Raw genomic sequence first — 20,912 nt, forward strand, 5'->3', positions numbered from 1 at the left:
AAGAGAAATACCAACATATCGAGGGTGAAGACTAAATATTTCTCTCCTTTAATGAATCATTACAATAGTATCAGATAACTAGTTCAAATTAAAATGTTTATTCATTGTTATTAACAATTTAAAGACTTATCTAGTGGCTACATGGTCAAAGTTTCAGAAAGAATGAATATTGATGTACTGACGAAAGACCCTCTCTGTCCTGGGAGAGAAAATTCTCTATTTGTTTTTTTTTTTTTAATTTTCTTTTATTAAATTTATTGGGGTGACAATTGTTAGTAAAATTACATAGATTTCAGGTGTACAATTCTGTATTACATCATCTATAAATCCCATTGTGTGTTCATCACCCAGAGTCAGTTCTCCTTCCATCACCATATATTCGATCCCCCTTACCCTCATCTCCCACCCCCCACCCCCTAACTCCATTGCCTAGTATGATTCTTATGTAAAGGATTGGTTTGGTTAAAGGTATTCCAAAACAGGAAAAAAAAAAATGCTGCATTGCATGGGATGATTAGTGAGGCATCTAAGTGTTCTGCAGGCTTCAAATCCTATGTGTTTGTCACACCTCTGAGAACAAATGTGTTTGTCATTGTTTCTCAGCTGTAACTATTGAAACCCAGCTCTCACTCTGAACATCCAGTACTGATTGTTCTTACTATGAATCAGTTGAATCCAAATTTCTCATTGGTGAGCCTGACAAATTGACAGTGTGAGACTCAGCTGGAAAGGAAGCACAAATGTTGTCTAAGTTGTGACTTCTTCAAGGAGGGAATACAGATAAACGTATTCAATCTTACTGAAGATGAGATTAAACAGAGTTTCATCTATATGTACCATTCTACTGGATAGGGAGGGTTAAATGATGCCTAATTATTCTATGTCATCATTAATGCTGATGTGTACCAAGCCGTATGCAGCAGAAATGCCACAGACAAAGCATTTTCTAACATTTTGTTATCACGTTCTTATAACAAAGTGGTTTAAGAGCATAGACTTTAGAGTCAGATAATCTGGGTTCAAATATCAGACCTGTCACTTAACTAGTTGTGTAACCTAGAGCAAGTCACTTAATTTCTCTGAAGCTCTGTCTCTTCATTTGTAAAATGGGGATTATAATGGTTTCTACCTCAAAGGGGTTCTATGAGAAGTAAATGAGATCACAAATGTAGAGCACTTAACATGGTACTTGGCTGGTAAATAACTACTTCTTCTCTTTTCTCATCAAGCACCCCCTTCCTTACATTTTTCTTCTGTTCCTTCTACAGCCCATTCCATTCCATGCCTTTAGAAATTTATGTGGTAGTGTTGGTGGGAATGTAAATTGGAAATCACTTTGGAAACCTGCTTGGCAACATCTACTACAGCTGAACAGGGTATATTCTATGATCCAGAAAGTCTACTCTAGGTGTGTACCTAACAGAAATACATACAGAAGACATGTTACAGTAAAGTTCATAGCCGTACTCTTCAAAATAGCCCAAATCTGGAAACAGCCTAATGTCCATCAGTAAAGCAAATCAATTGTGGTATATTCATACATTAGAATACTATACAGAATGATACTAGATGAACTACAGGTCTGTGTTATAGTATGGTTGGATTTCCAAAACATAATGTTGAGTCAAAAGAAGTCAGATATAAAAGTGTACTTGCCATAATATTCCATATGTAAAAAGTTCAAAAACTGGCAAAACTAACTTATGATGTTAAAATTCTAGATAGTGGTTAACCTTGAGGAGGGTAAGGAGGGGGCTTCTGGGGTTTCAGTACTGTTGTTTCTTGAACTTGGTACTAGATGCATGGGAGTATTATATTTGTGAAAATTCATCAAGCTGTACACCTATGATTTGTACATTCAATACTTAAGAAAAGCTATATGGTATGCTAGAGCGAATGTGAAAAATAATCATGAAATTTAACAGGTTCAATTTTCCTATTTAGAAAGCACCAATATGAAATTAGGCATCAGGAGCTATCGTTTTCCTTCAAGATTATCTGGCATGTTATCATTTAGTATGATGTAGGAAAGTAGTATGTGTTTTCTCAGTCCATCTAGTAGCTGATGTAGCTAGAGAATCACTCATTACCTCTCAGCGGGCAGCAAGGAAAGCTATGTGATTGTCTTTCCTAAGTAAGTCTTGCTAACTAGAATTGAAGAAAACTTTTTAAGAAGTAATTTAATAGGGGACTTCCGGAAAAATGGCGGCGTGAGGTGAGCCTCTGTAAAGCTCCCCTGGAATTTACAACTAATCGAACAAAAAAACTCCACAAAGGACTCCCTGCACAGCACACAGGCAACACGAAGAGGCCCACTACCGACTGAAATCACCTACAGGTGGGAGATTCGCGTGAGTGGAGGGAGGAGGAAAGGGAGAAGCGCGCGGAGACGGAGCAGCAGGCGGAGGACGCAGACCTCGCTCAGTGCTCCGAGCTCGCTGCTTCCCGGAACTACTGCAGCTGCAGGAGATCGGACTGCTAGGGCTCCGCCAGGGCTCCACAGGGCTGAGGGGATAGCATATAACACGGCTGAACCCAACGCTCACGGCAGAGACCTCGGAGAAAAGACTGAGGGAAAAAGGCTGAAAACGGTGGTTTAAGCCCGCACTGCCGAGCAGAGAATGGAGCCTTAGGCACTGAGACTAGCCGCCCCTCCTCCCTCCCAGAGCTCGCCCGCCCCACCTGCCCGGTGCTAGAAGCGAAACAGTAGCAGTGTCAGATCAAAACAACAGAAAATTTGCTGTTTTGAGAACTGTGGACTGCAAACACAATTCACAGCCCAACTAGTTCCAGCAAAGGGGAGAGCTGTGGAAGCAGGACCGGCTGTGGTGGTGGTTGCCGCCATTGCTCTGGGCCACCTCTCACAACTCACCCGCCCTGACCCCACCTATCTGGGCGGATCCCTGCAGGAGTAAACAGAACTGCTGAAACCTACGGGCTCTGAATCAGGAGCTGGAAGAGCTTTGGAACATCAAAAGCTCTCCGCATACCCACGGGACACTGCGCCCTGTGACCTAGGCAGACTATTAACAGAGGAGAAGCCCGTCTCCCAGGGAATCCCCCATTGTGTGAGAAGTTGGAATAGTGCAGAGAAAACATAGCACTACCGTGTGGGAGAAGAAAATAAGTTGCAGTTGGAGAAATAATAAAACATTCTACCAACAAGTACTGGCAAACAAAAGAAAGACCGCTTTCTATCAACCTGTTGCAGAAGTCACTTCTCTAGATGTCTAGAAAAGAAATAGTAAACCAGTAATCGCCATGAATAACCAAGGCAACAAGATAACTCAGAAAGAAAGTGAAAAATCTCCAGAGAAGGCACTTAAAGATACAGAAATATGTGACTTAAATGACAGAGAATTCAAGATTGCAGTTCTGAAAAAACTCAACGAGATACAAGAAAACACAGATAGGCAGTTAAAGGAACTCAGAAACTCAATCAAAGAACAGCATGAGCATTTTACGAAAGAGATTGAAATCTTAAAAAAGAACCAAATAGAATTTCTGGAGATTAAGAACTCAATAGAAGAAATTAAGAATGAAATAACCAGCTTAGGTAGTAGAGTTGACCAGATGGAGGAAAGAGTCAGTGACATCGAAGATAGAAACCTGGAAATGACACAGAGAAGAAGAAAGAGACTTGAGACTTAAAAGAAATGAAAGAACTCTACAAGAACTTTCTGACTCCATCAGAAAGAGCAATATAAGAATAATGGGCATACCAGAAGGAGAAGAAAGACAGAAGGGAACAGAGAATATATTCAAACAAATTGTCGATGAGAACTTCCCAAATTTGTGGACAGAACTGGACCCTCGAATCCAAGAAGCAAATAGAACACCTAGTTACCTCAATCCCAACAGGCCTTCTCCAAGGCACATTGTATTGAAGCTGTCTAAAATCAACGACAAAGAAAAGAATCCTCAAGGCAGCCAGGGAAAAGAAGGCGGTAACTTACAAAGGAAAGCCCATTAGATTATCATCAGATTTTTCAGCAGAAACTCTACAAGCCAGGAGGAGTGGAACCAAATATTCAAACTATTGAAAGAGAGAAATCATGAGCCAAGAATAATATATCCAGCAAAGATATCCTTTAGATATGAAGGAGGAATAAAGACCTTTCCAGACATACAGAAGCTGAGGAATTTTCTAATACACGACCTGCACTACAAGAAATACTAAAGGAGGCTATTCGACCACCATCAACAGGGACAATTTGTGGCAACCAAAACTCAAAAAGGGGAGAGTAAAGGCCTGAACGGAATATGGGAATGGAGAAAGTAAGCGTGCTGAAGAAAATGGAATACTCTAAATATCAAACTTTCTTTTACATAAACTTAAGGGTAACCACTCAAAATAAATCCAGAATTGAAATATATACTGAAATAAAAGAAGAAACAGAGGAAACATCATAGAATACCACCACACAGAAATAATAGACAACAACAAAAGGCAAAGAAACAATGGAGACACAGCCTTACCAGAAAACTAAAGATAGAATGACAGGAAATCCTCACATATCAATAATCACCCTAAATGTAAATGGACTGAACTCACCAATAAAAAGGCACAGAGTAGCAGATTGGATCTAAAAACTAAACCCAACCATATGCTGTCTCCAAGAGACACATCTCAGCTACAAGGACAAGCATAGACTCAAAGTGAAAGGGTGGAAATTGACACTCCAAGCAAATGGTACCCAGAGAAAATCAGGTGTAGCCATAATGATATCAGATGAAACAGACTTCAAGGTGAAAAAGATAACAAGAGACAAAGATGGACATTTCATAATGGTGAAGGGAGCTGTACAACAAGAAGACATAACAGTCATCAATATTTATGCCCCCAATCAGGGAGCACCGAAATACACCAAGCAACTACTAACAGAACTAAAGGGAGAAATTGACCAAAACACAATTATACTAGGGGACTTAAATACATCATTGACAGCTATGGATAGATCATCCAAACAGAAAATAAATAACGAAATAGTAGCCCTAAATGACACATTAGATGAAATGGACATAATTGACATTTATAGAGCACTTCATCCTAAAACATCAGACTATACATTCTTTTCTAGTGTACATGGAACATTCTCAAGGATAGACCATATATTGGGACATAAAATCAGTCTCAACAAATTTAAGAAGATTGAAATCATACCATGCATATTCTCTGATCACAAGGCTTTGAAATTGGATATCAACTGTAAAAAGAAAGGGGGAAAAACACAAATACATGGAGATTAAACAAAATACTTTTAAAGAAGGACTGGGTCAAAGAAGAAATTAGAGGAGAGATCAAAAGATACATAGAAACAAATGACAATGAAAATACATCCTACCAAAATTTTTGGGATGCAGCGAAAGCAGTTTTAAGAGGGAAATTTATCTCATTACAGGCCTATCTCAAGAAACAAGAAAACTCCCAAATAAATAACCTCATGTTACACCTTAAAGAACTAGAAAAAGAAGAACAAGTAAAACCCAAGGTCCGCAGAAGAAAGGAAATAACAAAATTATAGCAGAACTAAATGAAATAGAGAACAAAAAGACAATAGAAAAAAATAATGTGACAAAGACCTGGTTCTTTGAGAAGATTAACAAAATTGACAAACCCTTGGATAGACTTACTAAGATAAAAAGAGAGAAGACACTGATTAACAAAATCAGAAACGTAAAAGGGGAAGTTATCACGGACACCACAGAAATACAAAGGATCATCCAAATACTATGAAGGACTATATGCCACCTAATTCAACAACCTAGAAGAAATGGATAAGTTCTTAGAAACATATAGCCTTCCAAGGCTGAACCATGAAGAACTGGAAAATCTAAACAGACCGATCACCAAGTAACGAAATTGAATCAGTCATCCAAAACCTTCCCAAAAGCAAAAGTCCGGGACCAGATGGCTTCACTAGTGAATTCTACCAAACCTTCAAAGAGGATCTAATACCAATTCTGCACAAACTCTTCCAAAAATTGAAGAAGAGACAGTACTCCCTAACTCATTTTATGAGGCCAACATTACCCTGATACCAAAACCTGGTAAGGACAGCACAAAAAAAAAACTACAGACCAATATCTCTAATGAATACCGATGCAAAAATCCTAAATAAAATTCTAGCAAATCGAATACAACAATGCATTAAAAAGATTATTCATCACGACCAAGTGGGGTTCATCCCGGGGCACAAGGATGGTTCAACATCAAATCCATCAATGTGATACATCACATAAACAAAATAAAGGACAAAAATCATATGATTATATCAATTGATGCAGAAAAAGCATTTGACAAGATACAACATCCATTTATGATTAAAACACTTAATAAAATGGGTATAGAAGGAAAATACCTTAACATAATAAAGGCCATATATGACAAGCCCTCTGCTAATCTCATAATTAATGGAGAAAAACTGAAGCCCTTTGCTCTACGTTCAGGAACACGACAGGGATGTCCCCTATCACCTCTGCTTTTCAACATCGTGTTGGAAGTCCTTGCCAGAGCAATCAGGCAAGAGAAAGAAATAAAAGGCATTCAAATTGGGATTGAAGAAGTTAAATTATCACTCTTTGCAGATGATATGATGCTATATATAGAAAACCCTAAATACTCCACCAAAAAGCTATTAGAAACAATCAACGAATACAGTAAAGTTGCCGGCTATAAAATCAACGCACAAAAGTCCATTGCCTTCCTATATACTAACAATGAAATCTCAGCAAAAGAAATACAAAAAACAATTCCTTTTGCAATTGCAGCAAAAAGAATAAAATACCTAGGAATAAACTTAACCAAGGATGTGAAAGACCTATATGCTGAAAACTATAAGACATTTTGAAAGAAATTGAAGAAGACACAAAGAAATGGAAAGACATTCCGTGCTCATGGATTGGAAGAATCAACATAGTTAAAATGGCCATATTACCCAAAGCAATATACAGATTCAATGCAATCCCCATCAAAATCCCAATGGCATATTTTAAAGAAATAGAACAAAAAATCATCAGATTTGTTTGGAACCACAAAAGACCCCGAATAGCCAAAGCAATCTTAAGAAAAAGAACAATAATGGAGGTATCACACTTCCTGACTTTGGCTTGTACTACAGGGCTACAATAATCAAAACAGCATGGTATTGGCAGAAAAACAGACACATAGACCAATGGAATAGAATTGAGAACCCAGAAATAAAACCACATAAATATGGACAGATAATTTTTGACAAAGAAGCTAAAAACATACAATGGAGCAAAGACAGCCTCTTCAATAAATGGTGCTGGGAGAATTGGATAGCCACGTGCCAAAGAATGAAACTGGACTGCTATTTGTCACCATGTACCAAAGTTAATTCAAAATGGATTAAAGACTAAAGCATAAGACCTGACACAATAAACTGCATAGAAGAAAACATAGGTACTAAACTTATGGACCTTGGGTTCAAAGAGCATATTATGAACTTGACTCCAAAGACAATGGAAGTAAAAGCTAAAATAAACGAATGGGACTATATGAAACTTAAAAGCTTCTGCACAGCAAAAGAAACCATTGACAAAATAAAGAGGCCACCAACTGAATGGGAGAAGATTTTTTGCAAACAGTGCCTCCGATAAGGGGCTAATATCCAGAATATACAAGGAACTCATGAAACTCAACAACAAAAAAACAAACAACCCAATTGAAAAATGGGCAGAGGACTTGAAGAGACATTTCTCCAAAGAGGACATACAAATGGCAAATAGACATATGAAAAAATGCTCAACATCACTAATCATCAGAGAAATGCAAATAAAAACCACAATGAGATATCACCTCACCCCAGTCAGAATGGCTATCATCAACAAGACAAATAGTAACAAGTGTTGGAGAGGCTGTGGAGAAAAGGCAACCCTCATACACTGTTGGTGGGAATGCAGACTGGTGCAGCCGTTATGGAAGGCAGTGTGGAGGTTCCTCAAAAATTACGAATAGAATTGCCATATGACCCAGCAATCCCTCTCCTGGGTATCTACCCAAAAATCTGATAACCTTTAGAGATAAAGACACGTGTGCTCCAATGTTCATTGCAGCTTTGTTTACAGTGGCCAAGACATGGAAACAACCAAAATGTCCTTCGATAGATGAATGGATAAAGAAGTTGTGGTACATATACACAATGGAATACTATTTGGCAGTGAGAAAAGATGATATAGGAACATTTGTGACAACATGGATGGATCTTGAGAGAGTAATGCTGAGCGAAACAAGTCAGACAGAAAAAGCAGAGAACCATGTGATTTCACTGATATGTGGTATATAAACCAAAAACAACAAAAGAACAAGACAAACAAATGAGAAACAGAAACTCATAGACACGGACAATAGTTTAGTGGTTGCCAGAGGGTAAGGGGGGTGGGGGGGGAGGTGAGGGTAAGGGGGATCGAATATATGGTGATGGAAGAACTGACTCTGGGTGATGAACATACAATGGGATTTATAGATGATGTAATACAGAATTGTACACCTGAAATCTATGTAATTTTACTAACAATTGTCACCCCAATAAATTTAATTAAAAAAATAAAAAAGAAGTAATTTAATAATGTTTTGACTCTGGGTAGAGTCTCATATGTTAATAAAGTGGTTAATGTCTGAAACTATAAACTCTAAAGGAATATTTCATACACATCATTTACTATGATAGGAAATATATACATACAGAGGGTGCCAAAAATGTATACACATTTTAAGAAAGGAAATCTGTATTAAAATGGTAATACTCAATATATACCAATAACAAAAGATGAGTACAAGTCACGTTTGAGTTCTGCAATTACAGGAGATGCTCAAAGTGGTTACCATCAGCATCCAGATAATTCTGATTACGGCAAAATAATGCCTGAGCAATGTTGACCAAAGTGTCCACTTGTATACCTGTTTTTGGCACCCCTGGTATATGTATACTTCCTATAGATAGACTAATGGAGTTGCTTCTCTTAGACTTTCAGCTGGTGAAGTTTAATAGGGTTCTTTCAAGAGAAGGCTAGAAAACAGTATGGTTGCTAAATAAGGCATTGGGTTTGTGAGATTGTTCAAATGCTTTCACAGTGGTGCAAAATTTTCAAATCCAAATAGCTAAAAGAAAGCTTTATGTAATGAGTCCCCTTTATTTTTAGTGACTAAAACCAAAATTGAAGTAGCTTTCATGGATAATGATATAAATTTAACTTCAGTGAGAAGGGAAAAGAATGTGGGGTATAACTATTGTATTAATTTTTATTTTAACTTTCTCCTGGACAAAAATCACAGTTATGAACTGATTTTTAGTTTTTGGTGACTTATTACCAAATAAATCTTCACACTGCTGTCAATGTTTTCTTTTTCTTTTTTTATAAGCTGAGCAGATTCATGGCTGTGGTGCACGTGTCCTAGAAGAGATGGCCCATAGTTAAAACTCCAGTATTTCACAACTCAGTGCATCGAGGTCATTAACTATAATACTGAGGTGTTTTTTCACAATTGGAGTATTCTGTGTCATCCTCAAGTTAACAATTACTTTACTATTGCCTATCAGGCCATGGCTAAACCTGGATTTCAAAGTACATGAATGTCCACACTTTCTCTCTCCACCCTTATTTCTTAGTATCCCACCAATTAACAGAGTCTTGTTATGTTCTCCCACACCATGTTCATTCATACCCCTGTGACTAAGTTAATGTAGGTCCCTCTGTCTTGTGCCCACTCAATTTCTATATTTTTCAAGTCCCAAATAAATAAAAAGTTCACAAACACAATTGTTCCGCATTTAATAAGTCAGACCCCAAAGAAGAGAAAAATATGCTCCTCATGTTTTATGATCTCTAGGGGATGGATTCTAGACCAGTTGAACTTTCTCTTTTGTGATCAGAAAGTCATTCAACAGCCCTTCTGAGTGGAATTTTCTAATAAGCATTTACTGAGTCCCTATTCTGTGTCAGATTTTATGCTAAGTGTTGGGAATACAGGAATGATTAAAACAGTTGCCCTGCACTCAGAGAACTTGCAGTCTAGAAGACTGTGTGCAAATAGTTTCACACAATGTAAAACGTGTATAGAGTAGCCTAAGATTACAGAGGAGAGGTGTCTAAACCCAGTCTGCAGTAATAGAGGTGCAACCATTGTGGAAAGTCCTGGAGGAGGTGACAACTAAGCAGAGTCTTAAAGGATGACTAGTAGTTAGCCAAATAAGGAGGGCAGGAATTTCCAGAAGTAGCATGAGCAAAGGCACAGAAATGAGAAACAACATGTAGGTGGATGCATAGGGAAGGACACATAAGCTTAAGAGTTTGAGGCAAAGAATTACAAAAGATGACACTAAAAATGTAGACAGGAGCCGTGTCATGAAAAACCACGTATGACAATGGGAATAATATTCCTCCCAAACAAACAGGTAAACAAGAGTACATTCTCTAAAATACCTTCCATCTTAAATTTTATGCCTCTGATGCTCTAAAATCTCAAAGTTGCTAGAAATTTCCCTACTGTCTAATAGGCAAGGAAAATTGCTGGTGGTTTCCTCTGTGTGCCATCAACACTTGCCTGACTATCCCCATAACCTATCCCTAAGGTTCACATTCTCTTTCTATTCCCACAGTTACCACCTGTTTGCAGTGCCCCATGCAAACAGAACTTTGATATGGGACTTTGATAGTTTGGTGAATGCTATTAGATTTACCTTTCTGCTCATCCTTTTATAAAGAGGTTTCTTTATATGCCCTCTCTTCTATGTCCAAAATAATTCCTTCATTTTAGCCTTTAGTTCACACCAAAAGTATTTCATACTCATAGGCACGCGCGCGCGCACACACACACACACACACACACACACACACACACACACCAGCCTGTGCTATGTTCAAGGCAAAGTTAGATGAAAGTTCTTGATACCCTCTCCTTACTACCTTCCCACTTCCCTCTTAGACTTTCCTCTGCCTTACCTGCCCAGGTTCCTCAGGGCATATTTCTACTGCAAATGGAAAATTCACCTCGGAGAACAAAGGAGCTGAACATGGGGTACAGAATTAGGCTCCCTACTGGTGCTTCTGTGTGCCCCGATTTGTACTGTGTTTCAGATAACTGCCACCATCTTTTATCTGGACAGATGGCATTTAAATCCTTTTAGTTTTCTGATGAAAAGGTGCTACATCAGTAAACAGCAATATAATAATTCTTTCCTCCCTGGCCAAGGTACGGCGCTTCCTCATAGTTTACTTTCTAAGCCCCAGCTTTCTTACAAAGTGGACTCCTTTGTGAAGGTTAGAGTTTCCCATAAATCTGCTCAATAATTTGTTTTTGTTTGGCTTCTTTGACATACTACACAAAGCAATCCCTGTAAAGGGCAATGTCGTCCTGAACACTGAGAAAGGTGCCTGAGACACAGGCTCAAAGTTGTTCTTTTCAGGCAGAGCCAGCTGAGTAATTGTATCTCAGTTGGCTGCCTTTCAAAGTGCCCAATTCAAGAGCTTTCCCTCTGGGAGCAGCGTTCACCCCAGGGGATCACATGCTTTCTAGTGAGGGGCAAAATTTTGAGAAGTCTCAGGGCCCAGGGCAGTATAGTCTGTTCAAGAAAATCTTAGGGAGCAGAATGGGCCCTACAGACCACGCCCTTCCCCCTTCCAGCACCAGTGGAGATTAGCACTTGGCTCTAGGACAGAGACCAGACTAAGTAAGGAAGCTAGGAGGAAGCAGGGAACCCGGGAAAGGAGGGGAGATTGCGAAGGCACCTGCAGGGCTTTGAGTCAAAGGCTGTCAGTCATCTGGCTCAGGCTGCTCGCTCTCTCACAGCCTCGCCCTTTCCTGGGGCTAAGGCAGGGGATTGCTACATGCCAGCTTACCTGGGGAAAAACCAGAGCCTCACTTTGGTCTCTTCCGATAATTGACACGACAGGTTGCCCAGGAGGGGGAGGAGAGAGCTTCCCTTCATAAATGGTCCCACCCCTGGGCAAGGTGGCTCATTCTGGCAGGCAACAACGGGGGAGTGTGCACCTGCCGCCAGTCAAGCTCAGCCAGACTGTGAGACAAGGCGGAGCGAGCAGAGGGAGTGAGAGAACCATGGACAAGTTGAAATGCCCGAGCTTCTTCAAGTGCAGAGGGAAAGAGGTAGGGGTGTGGGAACTGCCGAGGTGCGGAGGGCCTGGGAAGGAAAAATTTAAGGGGATGCATTCTCAGTTTTTGCTTTCTGTAGCTATTACTTCTTCACATTTCTGTTTAATTGCCTTCAAGTGTACCTGAGATGTCCCCATTGAATAGAGGAAAAATAGAACAGCTCTTAACTCTGGTAGCTAGAAGATAGGGTCATCACATCTTCTGCCTTGAGTGTGCTCAGAAAATCCTGTTTACTGTACCTCTTCAAAATATGTCCATATGCTGCAGGGAAATGAGAAAATACACTGTCCTTATCCAACCTGAGGAACCCTCCGTAACTCAGAGCAGCTAACACTGTTGGGAGACAAACTCCCTCCTCTGAAGTAGAAAGAGAGCTGCTCCATCTGGTGGGACAGGATAATTTGTCTCTGAATATTATTTTGTGGCTTTCAGAAAAGCACTTCAGATAGGGAGAGAAGTTAAACTTCCCTTAACTCCAAACATCCAAAACTATTAGCCTATATAAAGGAGTCTATGAAGTTTTTCTGTTTTCTTTCTTTCTTTCTTTCTTTCTTTCTTTCTTTCTTTCTTTCTTTCTTTCTTTCTTTCTTTCTTTCTTTCTTTCTTTTTTTCTTTCTTTCTTCTTCTCTCTCTCTCTCTCTCTCTCTCTCTCTCTCTCTCTCTCTCTCTCTCTCTCTCCCCCCCCTACACACACACACACACACACACACCTCCTTCTCTTTCTATCTTTTCTTTTAGTGGAAGCTTTCGCTGATCCTTCTTCTCAAAGATCTCCTGCAATCTCAAGAGTGTTGATTTTACCTAATTCATCTTTAATACTTTTGTATTTTAAACTTTATTTTTCCAGCTTCATTTGCCCTTCATGCTGGGTGTTATATGTAACCTTTCCACCAAAATTTGGATGATCTCACTGGAAGAAGTAGTAAAAATATTCACCTACAGAACTTTTTTCATTTCAAGGGGTAAATGTTGTAATGTAAAAGCACCCATTAGCAGAAGTCTCCCCAACCTTGGGTAGTGTTACTTTTGAGTATGGTTTTCAGAGTTCATTCTCTCTCTGTCTCTCACTGTCACTCTATGGATTAGTGAAATTATGCTTCTATGGAATTTTTTTTTATTAAATTTATTGGGGTGACAATTGTTAGTAAAATTACATAGATTTCAGGTGTGCAATTCTGTATTTTTTAATAGTAGAAAGACAACCTGTTGATATTTTCCCTCCTCCAGAAAGTGACGGCTTCATCTGAGAATTTCCATGTTGGTGAAAATGATGAGAATCAGGACCGTGGTAACTGGTCAAAAAAATCGGATTATCTTCTATCTATGGTTGGATATGCAGTGGGATTGGGGAATGTGTGGAGATTCCCATATTTGACCTACAACAATGGCGGAGGTATTTGCCCCCCCCCCCACACACACACTTCTTTCCTCTCCAGTTTTTAGTGAGATGCTGTATGGCTTCTGAGGATATTTTAAGAATTTAGGAAATGTACATTATGTTTTCGATTAGTGGAAGGCTGGGAAACAAGCATACTGCATTCATTATTAGACTATGAGCTGCTAACTCTTGTTATGAAGCTGGCTTCACTAAATCCTCAGATATAAATTGACAAAAATTGTATATTTAGCACTTCTGAGTTTCTGATTTGAGATCTTGTGTAATCTTCAACTATGACTTACTCTTCTTAATGTATACATTCCTATGATAATCTGTTCAGGCTTCAGTAGTGTTTTGCTTAACTTATAAAGGAATCTAAGCAATAGACATGAAATTCTAGTGCTAATAAAAAGCTCAAATAAATTGTGTAAATAGAGCAAGTCATTGCATAGTGGAAATTTAAGTGTGGAAGAAGTTGATTAAAAAGTATTTATCGTTACTTTTATTGTTACATGTATCCCAAATTGAATTGACTATGTAAAACATATTTCTGAAATGCAATAGAATTTAGTTCAAGCCTAGGTGTTTAATTTCTGCTAAATAATACTGCGTATACCCCAGAAATCATTAAGGAAGAGTCAATTAGATCAAGGAGAAAAAAATAACTCTGAGATAACACACAAAAGGATACAGAATGAATTGCACAATTCTCTAGCAATGTTGAAACAACTTTTCACTTACACCATATTTTGTTTACTTGTAATTACAGGTTCTCTTAGAAGTGTACAGGTGACATGCCCTTATATTTCATAATTGGGTACCAGTGAAACTGTGTCACTATAATTATTTTTCTTGGTACAATAGGATTTTGTGTGGTGATACTTCAATCTTATATTCCTTGTCAATTGGTTGTATTAAAAGATTCATACTGTCTTACAGAGACTTAAGAAAGGAGCTCTGTTTATCAAACACTTCAAGTGTAGGTGGCAAAAAAATTCCCTTATCTAGAGCCTAAGTCATTTCATTATGGGTTTTGTGTAAATTTGAGTTGCAAAATGAGTCAGAAATCACAATATTTTGGGTGTGTATGTCCTAAGGTCCAGTGTAATGAAAAGAAGCATTCAAACTTCTTTCCAGCCTCTTGTATTCAGGTTTAGAATAAGAAATTCCATGTGATTTGACATCAGACATAGGCCCAGGAGTTGCCATACATTTCCAGGAACTGTATTAAACTAGGTGTAATAGAGGATTTTTAAACATAGCCAAAACAAAATAGTATTATTTTTTGTACCCTATTATTTCTTTCACCATTTTCTCTAAAAATTAATATGTCGTATCGGCTCTCAATTTTTAAAGATCACATTATTTGGGTAATGGATGATCTAGGCTATCTCAATTGCTTCTTTCTCTCTTGTCCAAGGGTAGAAGATGAACATGAAATTCAAATTTGTCAAATGTTAATAGATCTGAGTTTAAAAATACAGTCAGGTTTAAAAAATTATTGCTAAAATCTGGAATAATTTTTATCCACAGATTATTTTTAACAGTTTATGAAAGAGAAGTATCATACTACCGTAGGGTCTAGGCCAACAGTATTACCAATTTGTGACCACTGTGTTGTATTAACAATTTACCAATATAGTTGTTATTAATAATGAAATAATATAATGGTTGAAAAAACATACATGACACTGAGGAAAACAATTGTTTATTTTTTCCAAAAAACCCTCTTTACACTGGATTAGTAAGCCTTTGATAATTGTAATATTTAAACAGGGATATTTTGTATTACTTTTTCTTCATATTTATTATTAGCAGGACTTAAATTTCTATTACTCATAATAATGATGGTATGTATATTGAAACATCTGTAAAAACATATTTGTCCCTATGTTCTAATGACTAGTGACTTGTATATAACAAGTACTTTATTGTCTCATTATTTTTAGCAAAATATATTTAGAGGGTTGGGAAAAATGTAATTCCCAGGTATGATGTTATAATATCATAATATGAAAAATAACTGAGGAAAAAATGTAATATGGATAAATAAAATGTACATGATGCAAAAGCACATTTTTGTACACTAATCCCCACAGTTTCTTATTGAATTTTGTTGAGATTTCTAGAATACTTGACCAAAGCATTTAATATTCTGTCCCTGCTTCTACCTACAATCTGGTAACATTTCTAATGAGCAATGTTATACCCCAAAAGTGGGCAGGAAAAATGGTAAAATAATAAAAGTTTAAAAAAAAAATAAAAAAGGGGCCTGTGTAATCTAAATTAAGATAGTCAGTTCTTATAAAATTGAAATTTTACTGAATGCATCTCAAAAGTTCAGGTTCTTCTAACAAAAACGATAAATTTGTTATTAACATTGAGTGAAGGCTTCATAACTATTTGGAGAATAATGACCTTAACTGCAATGATTTCCACTCTGACCCACATTTAGCATTTGCATCCTGTCTTAAAAACGGACCATTTATTTTTAAAGGAGAAAGGAGGGAAACTAACTTTGAACATATACTGTATGCCTGCCATATTGCCAAATATTTTCACTTAGTCTCTGTAATTGAATCCTTACCACAAACTAATGAGTTTGTACATATTTTTCTCCTCATTGATAAAGAAGCCAAGGTTCAGAAGTTAGATAAATTGCCCTAAGTCACATAACTAGTAAATGGTGGAGCCAGGATAGAAACCTCGGTCTATCTGGCTCATTCAATTCCTCTGGATTGCTTTTATAGGCTTTTGTTTTTAATAATCACAACAACCTCATTGCATAACACTGCCACTCCTCATAGTTTCACTCAACGTTGTCCTGTTGAAACATTGATGAGATGTCATAGGAACTTAACTCTTGTTTTTATCAAGCAGCCTATGGTAAAAGTGGTTTCATTAAATTTCGTTTCACTTAAAATCACAGAACCTATCAATGACGTTATGTGACAACTTCCTATACTAGCATTCTTGTTTCATAGATGAGGAATCCAAGGTTTAGAGAATCAATGAGTTTCTCACAGAAAGTAGTAAATTTGGGGCCTAAACCCAGTATTCCACTATGTGAAAATGTTTTCAAAATGTTATACCAGTTGTCAAAGTGACATGAAAGTTTTGGGATATCATAGTGCTTTGGTATTTTTTTCATTTTCTAGGTGCCTTCTTGATACCTTATGCGATTATGCTAGCACTGGCTGGTTTACCTTTGTTCTTCCTAGAGTGTTCCCTGGGACAATTTGCTAGCTTAGGTCCAGTTTCAGTTTGGAGGATTCTTCCATTGTTTCAAGGTTTGTATTAAAATGTTTTCCTTATTGTTCTTATTGGTCTATTCATGCATATAGCTGTCCTCACTATGTGAAAGAAAAGTGTTTAAAATTTGGACAGGTTAAAAGCGAAGAAGCATACATTGTTTTGTTTTGTTTTGGCATATTTGCCACTGTAGAATTTAAAAAACAAGTGTTAATTTTTATTGCTGTTTACCTCAGTCTGCAGGTATGGAAGAGGTAAGGAAGGATATTAGAGAGGATTGGAAGAGTGTCATTCCCTTTCTATTTTCACCTTTTAAATTATCTTGGCACATGGTCCAGTTGTGCATTAACTTCATGGCTCTGGCTTTTTTCTGCTTCATGTGCAGTCCTTGTCTTCTTGCTTTTGCATATTTCTTACAATGCCTCATTCAGAAAAGTTGAAAGGCAGGTCACAATTTTTTTTCTTGGATTCTCCTAATAGAATAGGACACTGGTAAAGTTTTTAAAAATGCCTTGATATTAAACATCAAACAGTTTTTCTGTCTGACAATTAGATCTCATTTTGGTATGTGCTAGCTGCTGAAAACTATTTGTAAAAGACTTAATGGACTTAACCAGAGGGTAAGGGAGGTGGGGGTGGGGGGTGGGGGGTGAAGGTAAGGGGAATCAAATATATGGTGATGGAAGGAGAACTAACTCTGGGTGATGACCACACAATGGGATTTATAGATGATGTAATACAGAATGGTACACCTGAAATCTATGTAATTTTACTAACAATTGTCACCCCAATAAATTTAATTTAAAAAAAAAGACTTTTCTTACTGCCGAATAGTATTCCATTGTGTATATATACATCAAAAATAAATTTGTAGTGATGTGTATAGAATATTGTGCTGGAATATTAAGGAAGCTACCTCATAAGCTAGTCTTAAGCATAGGAATTACATCCATTATGGTAAACTGCATTTTGAAACTACTGAGTTAAAGAAACTTTGGAAGTTTAAATTCAGATTGTTACTGAGTTATTGAATTTTCTTTACATGTACAGTACTTGTAGAAATGCTGCACACTATTCTTTCAGGACATTAATTCATAGGCATTATCTTCTACTTGTCAAAATGTTGGTTTATAGATGAAGATGTGAGTATTGGTCAGTGAGTCAATACGATATGAGTTATGAATAGTTTTCCTTCCTTCCTTATTTTTTTAAAGGTTTTATTGGGGAAGGGGAACAGGACTTTACTGGGGAACAGTGTGTATACTTCCAGGATTTTTTCCCAAGTCAAGTTGTCCTTTCAATCTTAGTTGTGGAGGGTACCATTCAGCTTCAAGTTGTTGTCCTTTCAGTCTTAGTTGTGGAGGGCGCAGCTCAGCTCCAGGTCCAGTTGCCGCTGTTAGTTGCAGGGGGCACAGCCCACCATCCCTTGCGGGAGTCAAACCAGCAACCTTCTGGTTGAGAGGACACGGTCCAACAAACTGAGCCATCTGGGAGCTCAGCGGCAGCTCAGCTCAAGGTGTCGTGTTCAGTTTTAGTTGCAGGGGGCGGAGCCCACCATCCCTTTCAGGACTCGGGGAGTTGAACTGGCAACCTTGTGGTTGAGAGCCCACTGGCCCATGTGGGAATCGAACCAGCAGGCTTCAGAGTTAGGAACATGGAGCTCCAACCCCCTGAGCCACCGGGCCGGCCCCTCTTCCTTCCTTTTTTAAAGAATAGTACCGACTCTGACAAGAATTTATAGAATTAATAATAAAGAGCAATGGACATGGGTTTTTCCTTATGTGAATTTGATCGATAAATACAGATCTTCTGCCCTTGATCTTAGTACCTTTTTCTAATCAACTAAAAAACTGTGTCGGAAAACCAGTCATAAAAATAATTTTAAATTTGAGAAGAAAGCTAGACAGACAGTAGTACTGCTTCCCCACCCCCCAAAAAGAAAAAGTTGTTTGAAACAGACTTCTCATTTCAACATAGATTTTGTGGAAGTTAAGATGCAGCTTTTTTATGAATTAGCAAAGTAAATTTTATTTGTTAGTATTTTATTTTAACTTCTCTCTTTTTCAGGTGTGGGAATTACAATGGTCCTGATATCCATTTTTGTGACCATATATTACAACGTCATAATTGCCTATAGTCTTTACTACATGTTTGCTTCTTTTCAAAGTGAACTACCGTGGAAAAATTGTTCTCATTGGGCAGATAAAAACTGTAGCAGATCACCTATAGGTAAAAATTCATTTATTTATTTTTAAAAATATTGTTGACTCTGCTTCATTCTTTTATTGTTTCTAATAAGCTTAAATCATTTTCTAACCAATTTAGGAGCAGTTTTATGCAAGCTGTAGGTTATTGAAACCAGAATAAAGCACATACAACCTGAAAATTGATTAATACAATGTTAATTTCTGAGGGCAGCCAGTAAGGCCTAACCTCTACTAGGAGTACTCTCAGGTCTAAGTCATGGGCAGGAGAGAAGGAAGACAATGGGAAAGTAATGAAGAGAGGAAAGCACTGTCCATGATAGTGGTAATGTGTTTCAGGAGACAGTGAGTGTTGTCCGTGTCATAGGTTGCTAATCTTTGGGATACTGTAACATCAATATTGTAGACTATTAACACTAGGACTGCTTATGTATATCAGAGGATAAAGTGATAAAGATTGAATGCTTCTCAGGAATTTTCCACATAAGTTAAATAAGTCCACATACTGAACGTTCCTTAGGGCACTAAATCCCAACTGAAAAGATTGTTACTTTATAGCTTTAATTACTATAAATATATTCATAGTTTAAAAGGGCAGATATTTTCATACTCACCCCCAGCTTAGTAATAGAGAACACTTAAGACGCTGAATGTTCATGGCTTATTCTGTTTGTACGATTTCTGTTCCACCTTTACCAAGTAACAATTTAGGCAGTACTTTAAATATTTTACCATTAAAAAGTACTCTTGTGAAACTAAGTATGTGTCTGTGTGTGCATTCTTTTTCATAATTTTTAGTAACTCACTGTGATGTGGGTACCAGAATAGAGACGATCATCAAAGTGAATAAAAGCTGGGTAGATGCCAACCATTTAACCTGCATCAATGGAAGTGAAGTTTATCAGCCAGGGCAGCTTCCCAGTGAACAATATTGGAAGTAAGTATCCTAGACAATCTACTTCTTAAACAGATGTTACTAAAACACTTTCATAATTAACAATAAAATATTAATCAGCTCTTTTCTTAAATCACATAAGTAGAAAAAAAGGGAATTGAAGCAATTTCTACTCTATTTGACTCAAATGTTTACCTATCCTGTGTGAGTAGTAGTAACCTACAAAATTAGTTCATAGTCAATAAATTGTCATTTATAAATTAGCTATTTAAATGGGCACAGCACTGTCAGTAATGATTTATTTAGCACTCATTAACTATTAAGTTAAGGCATTGCTTTTAAAAAAATTATTCCAATTTTAACTATAATTTGCATGTTCTAATAATAAACAATTGCGTGATGAGTAATTTTGGGGTAAAATTGCTATTTAAGGCTGCAATTCTTCATTATTCATTTGCTTATAATTGTCACTATATAGCAGGAAGAGATATTTTGGGTTATATTTACTTTTATTAATTTTAAATGTTCTCTCTTTATTTTCTTTACTGCACACCTACCTTTTACCCTGACCTAACTTCCTTGACTGTTGCTGTAATGAGCTCTTCCTCATGTACATGTTAATACTCTGTTGTGATCCTTTTGAAATTTGGAGCTCGAAATGTTCCAAACACCAAGCTAAGAATTAAAATCCTAGATCTGTGCATGCCCCTAGTGGAAATCATAGAATTTTACAGAAAGTCTTTGAGAAAGGCATAAATAATGGGACCATTTAGTTATGATAAATACAAGTAGAATGAATAAAAAAATATTTTAATACAATTTAAAATGTTTTCTTTGTCATTTTAGCTTGAGAAAAATCTAACAAGTAACATGAAATAATGTGACATAAGGTTAATTTTTTTTTACATAAAGGAGCTTTGAAATATTAGGGAAAACACATAACTAAAGGAATCAGTGGATCTTTTTTTCTAGGGTTTGAAACTTTGAATTGGCTGCAATTAGGCCTGAAGGTCAGTGCCTGGCTTTTCATTGAGTTATTTTTGCCTCTCC

General features: G+C 37.3%; 1 protein-coding gene across 1 annotated transcript in view; it reads left to right on the forward strand.

Annotated features, from left to right (window-relative positions):
- The first annotated feature begins 12,006 nt into the window (after nucleotides 1–12,006).
- The window catches only part of SLC6A14 (solute carrier family 6 member 14), a 66,412-nt gene continuing 57,506 nt past the window's right edge, over nucleotides 12,007–20,912 (forward strand). Inside the window, exons 1-5 of the mRNA XM_019715767.2 lie at nucleotides 12,007–12,127; nucleotides 13,361–13,526; nucleotides 16,670–16,801; nucleotides 18,831–18,992; nucleotides 19,766–19,904. Coding sequence (XP_019571326.2) covers nucleotides 12,080–12,127; nucleotides 13,361–13,526; nucleotides 16,670–16,801; nucleotides 18,831–18,992; nucleotides 19,766–19,904 — 647 coding nt within the window. The 5' untranslated portion in view covers nucleotides 12,007–12,079. The remainder of the gene's footprint in view (nucleotides 12,128–13,360; nucleotides 13,527–16,669; nucleotides 16,802–18,830; nucleotides 18,993–19,765; nucleotides 19,905–20,912) is intronic.

Source organism: Rhinolophus sinicus, chromosome X, assembly GCF_036562045.2.
Source record: "Rhinolophus sinicus isolate RSC01 chromosome X, ASM3656204v1, whole genome shotgun sequence".
NCBI lineage: Eukaryota > Metazoa > Chordata > Mammalia > Chiroptera > Rhinolophidae > Rhinolophus > Rhinolophus sinicus.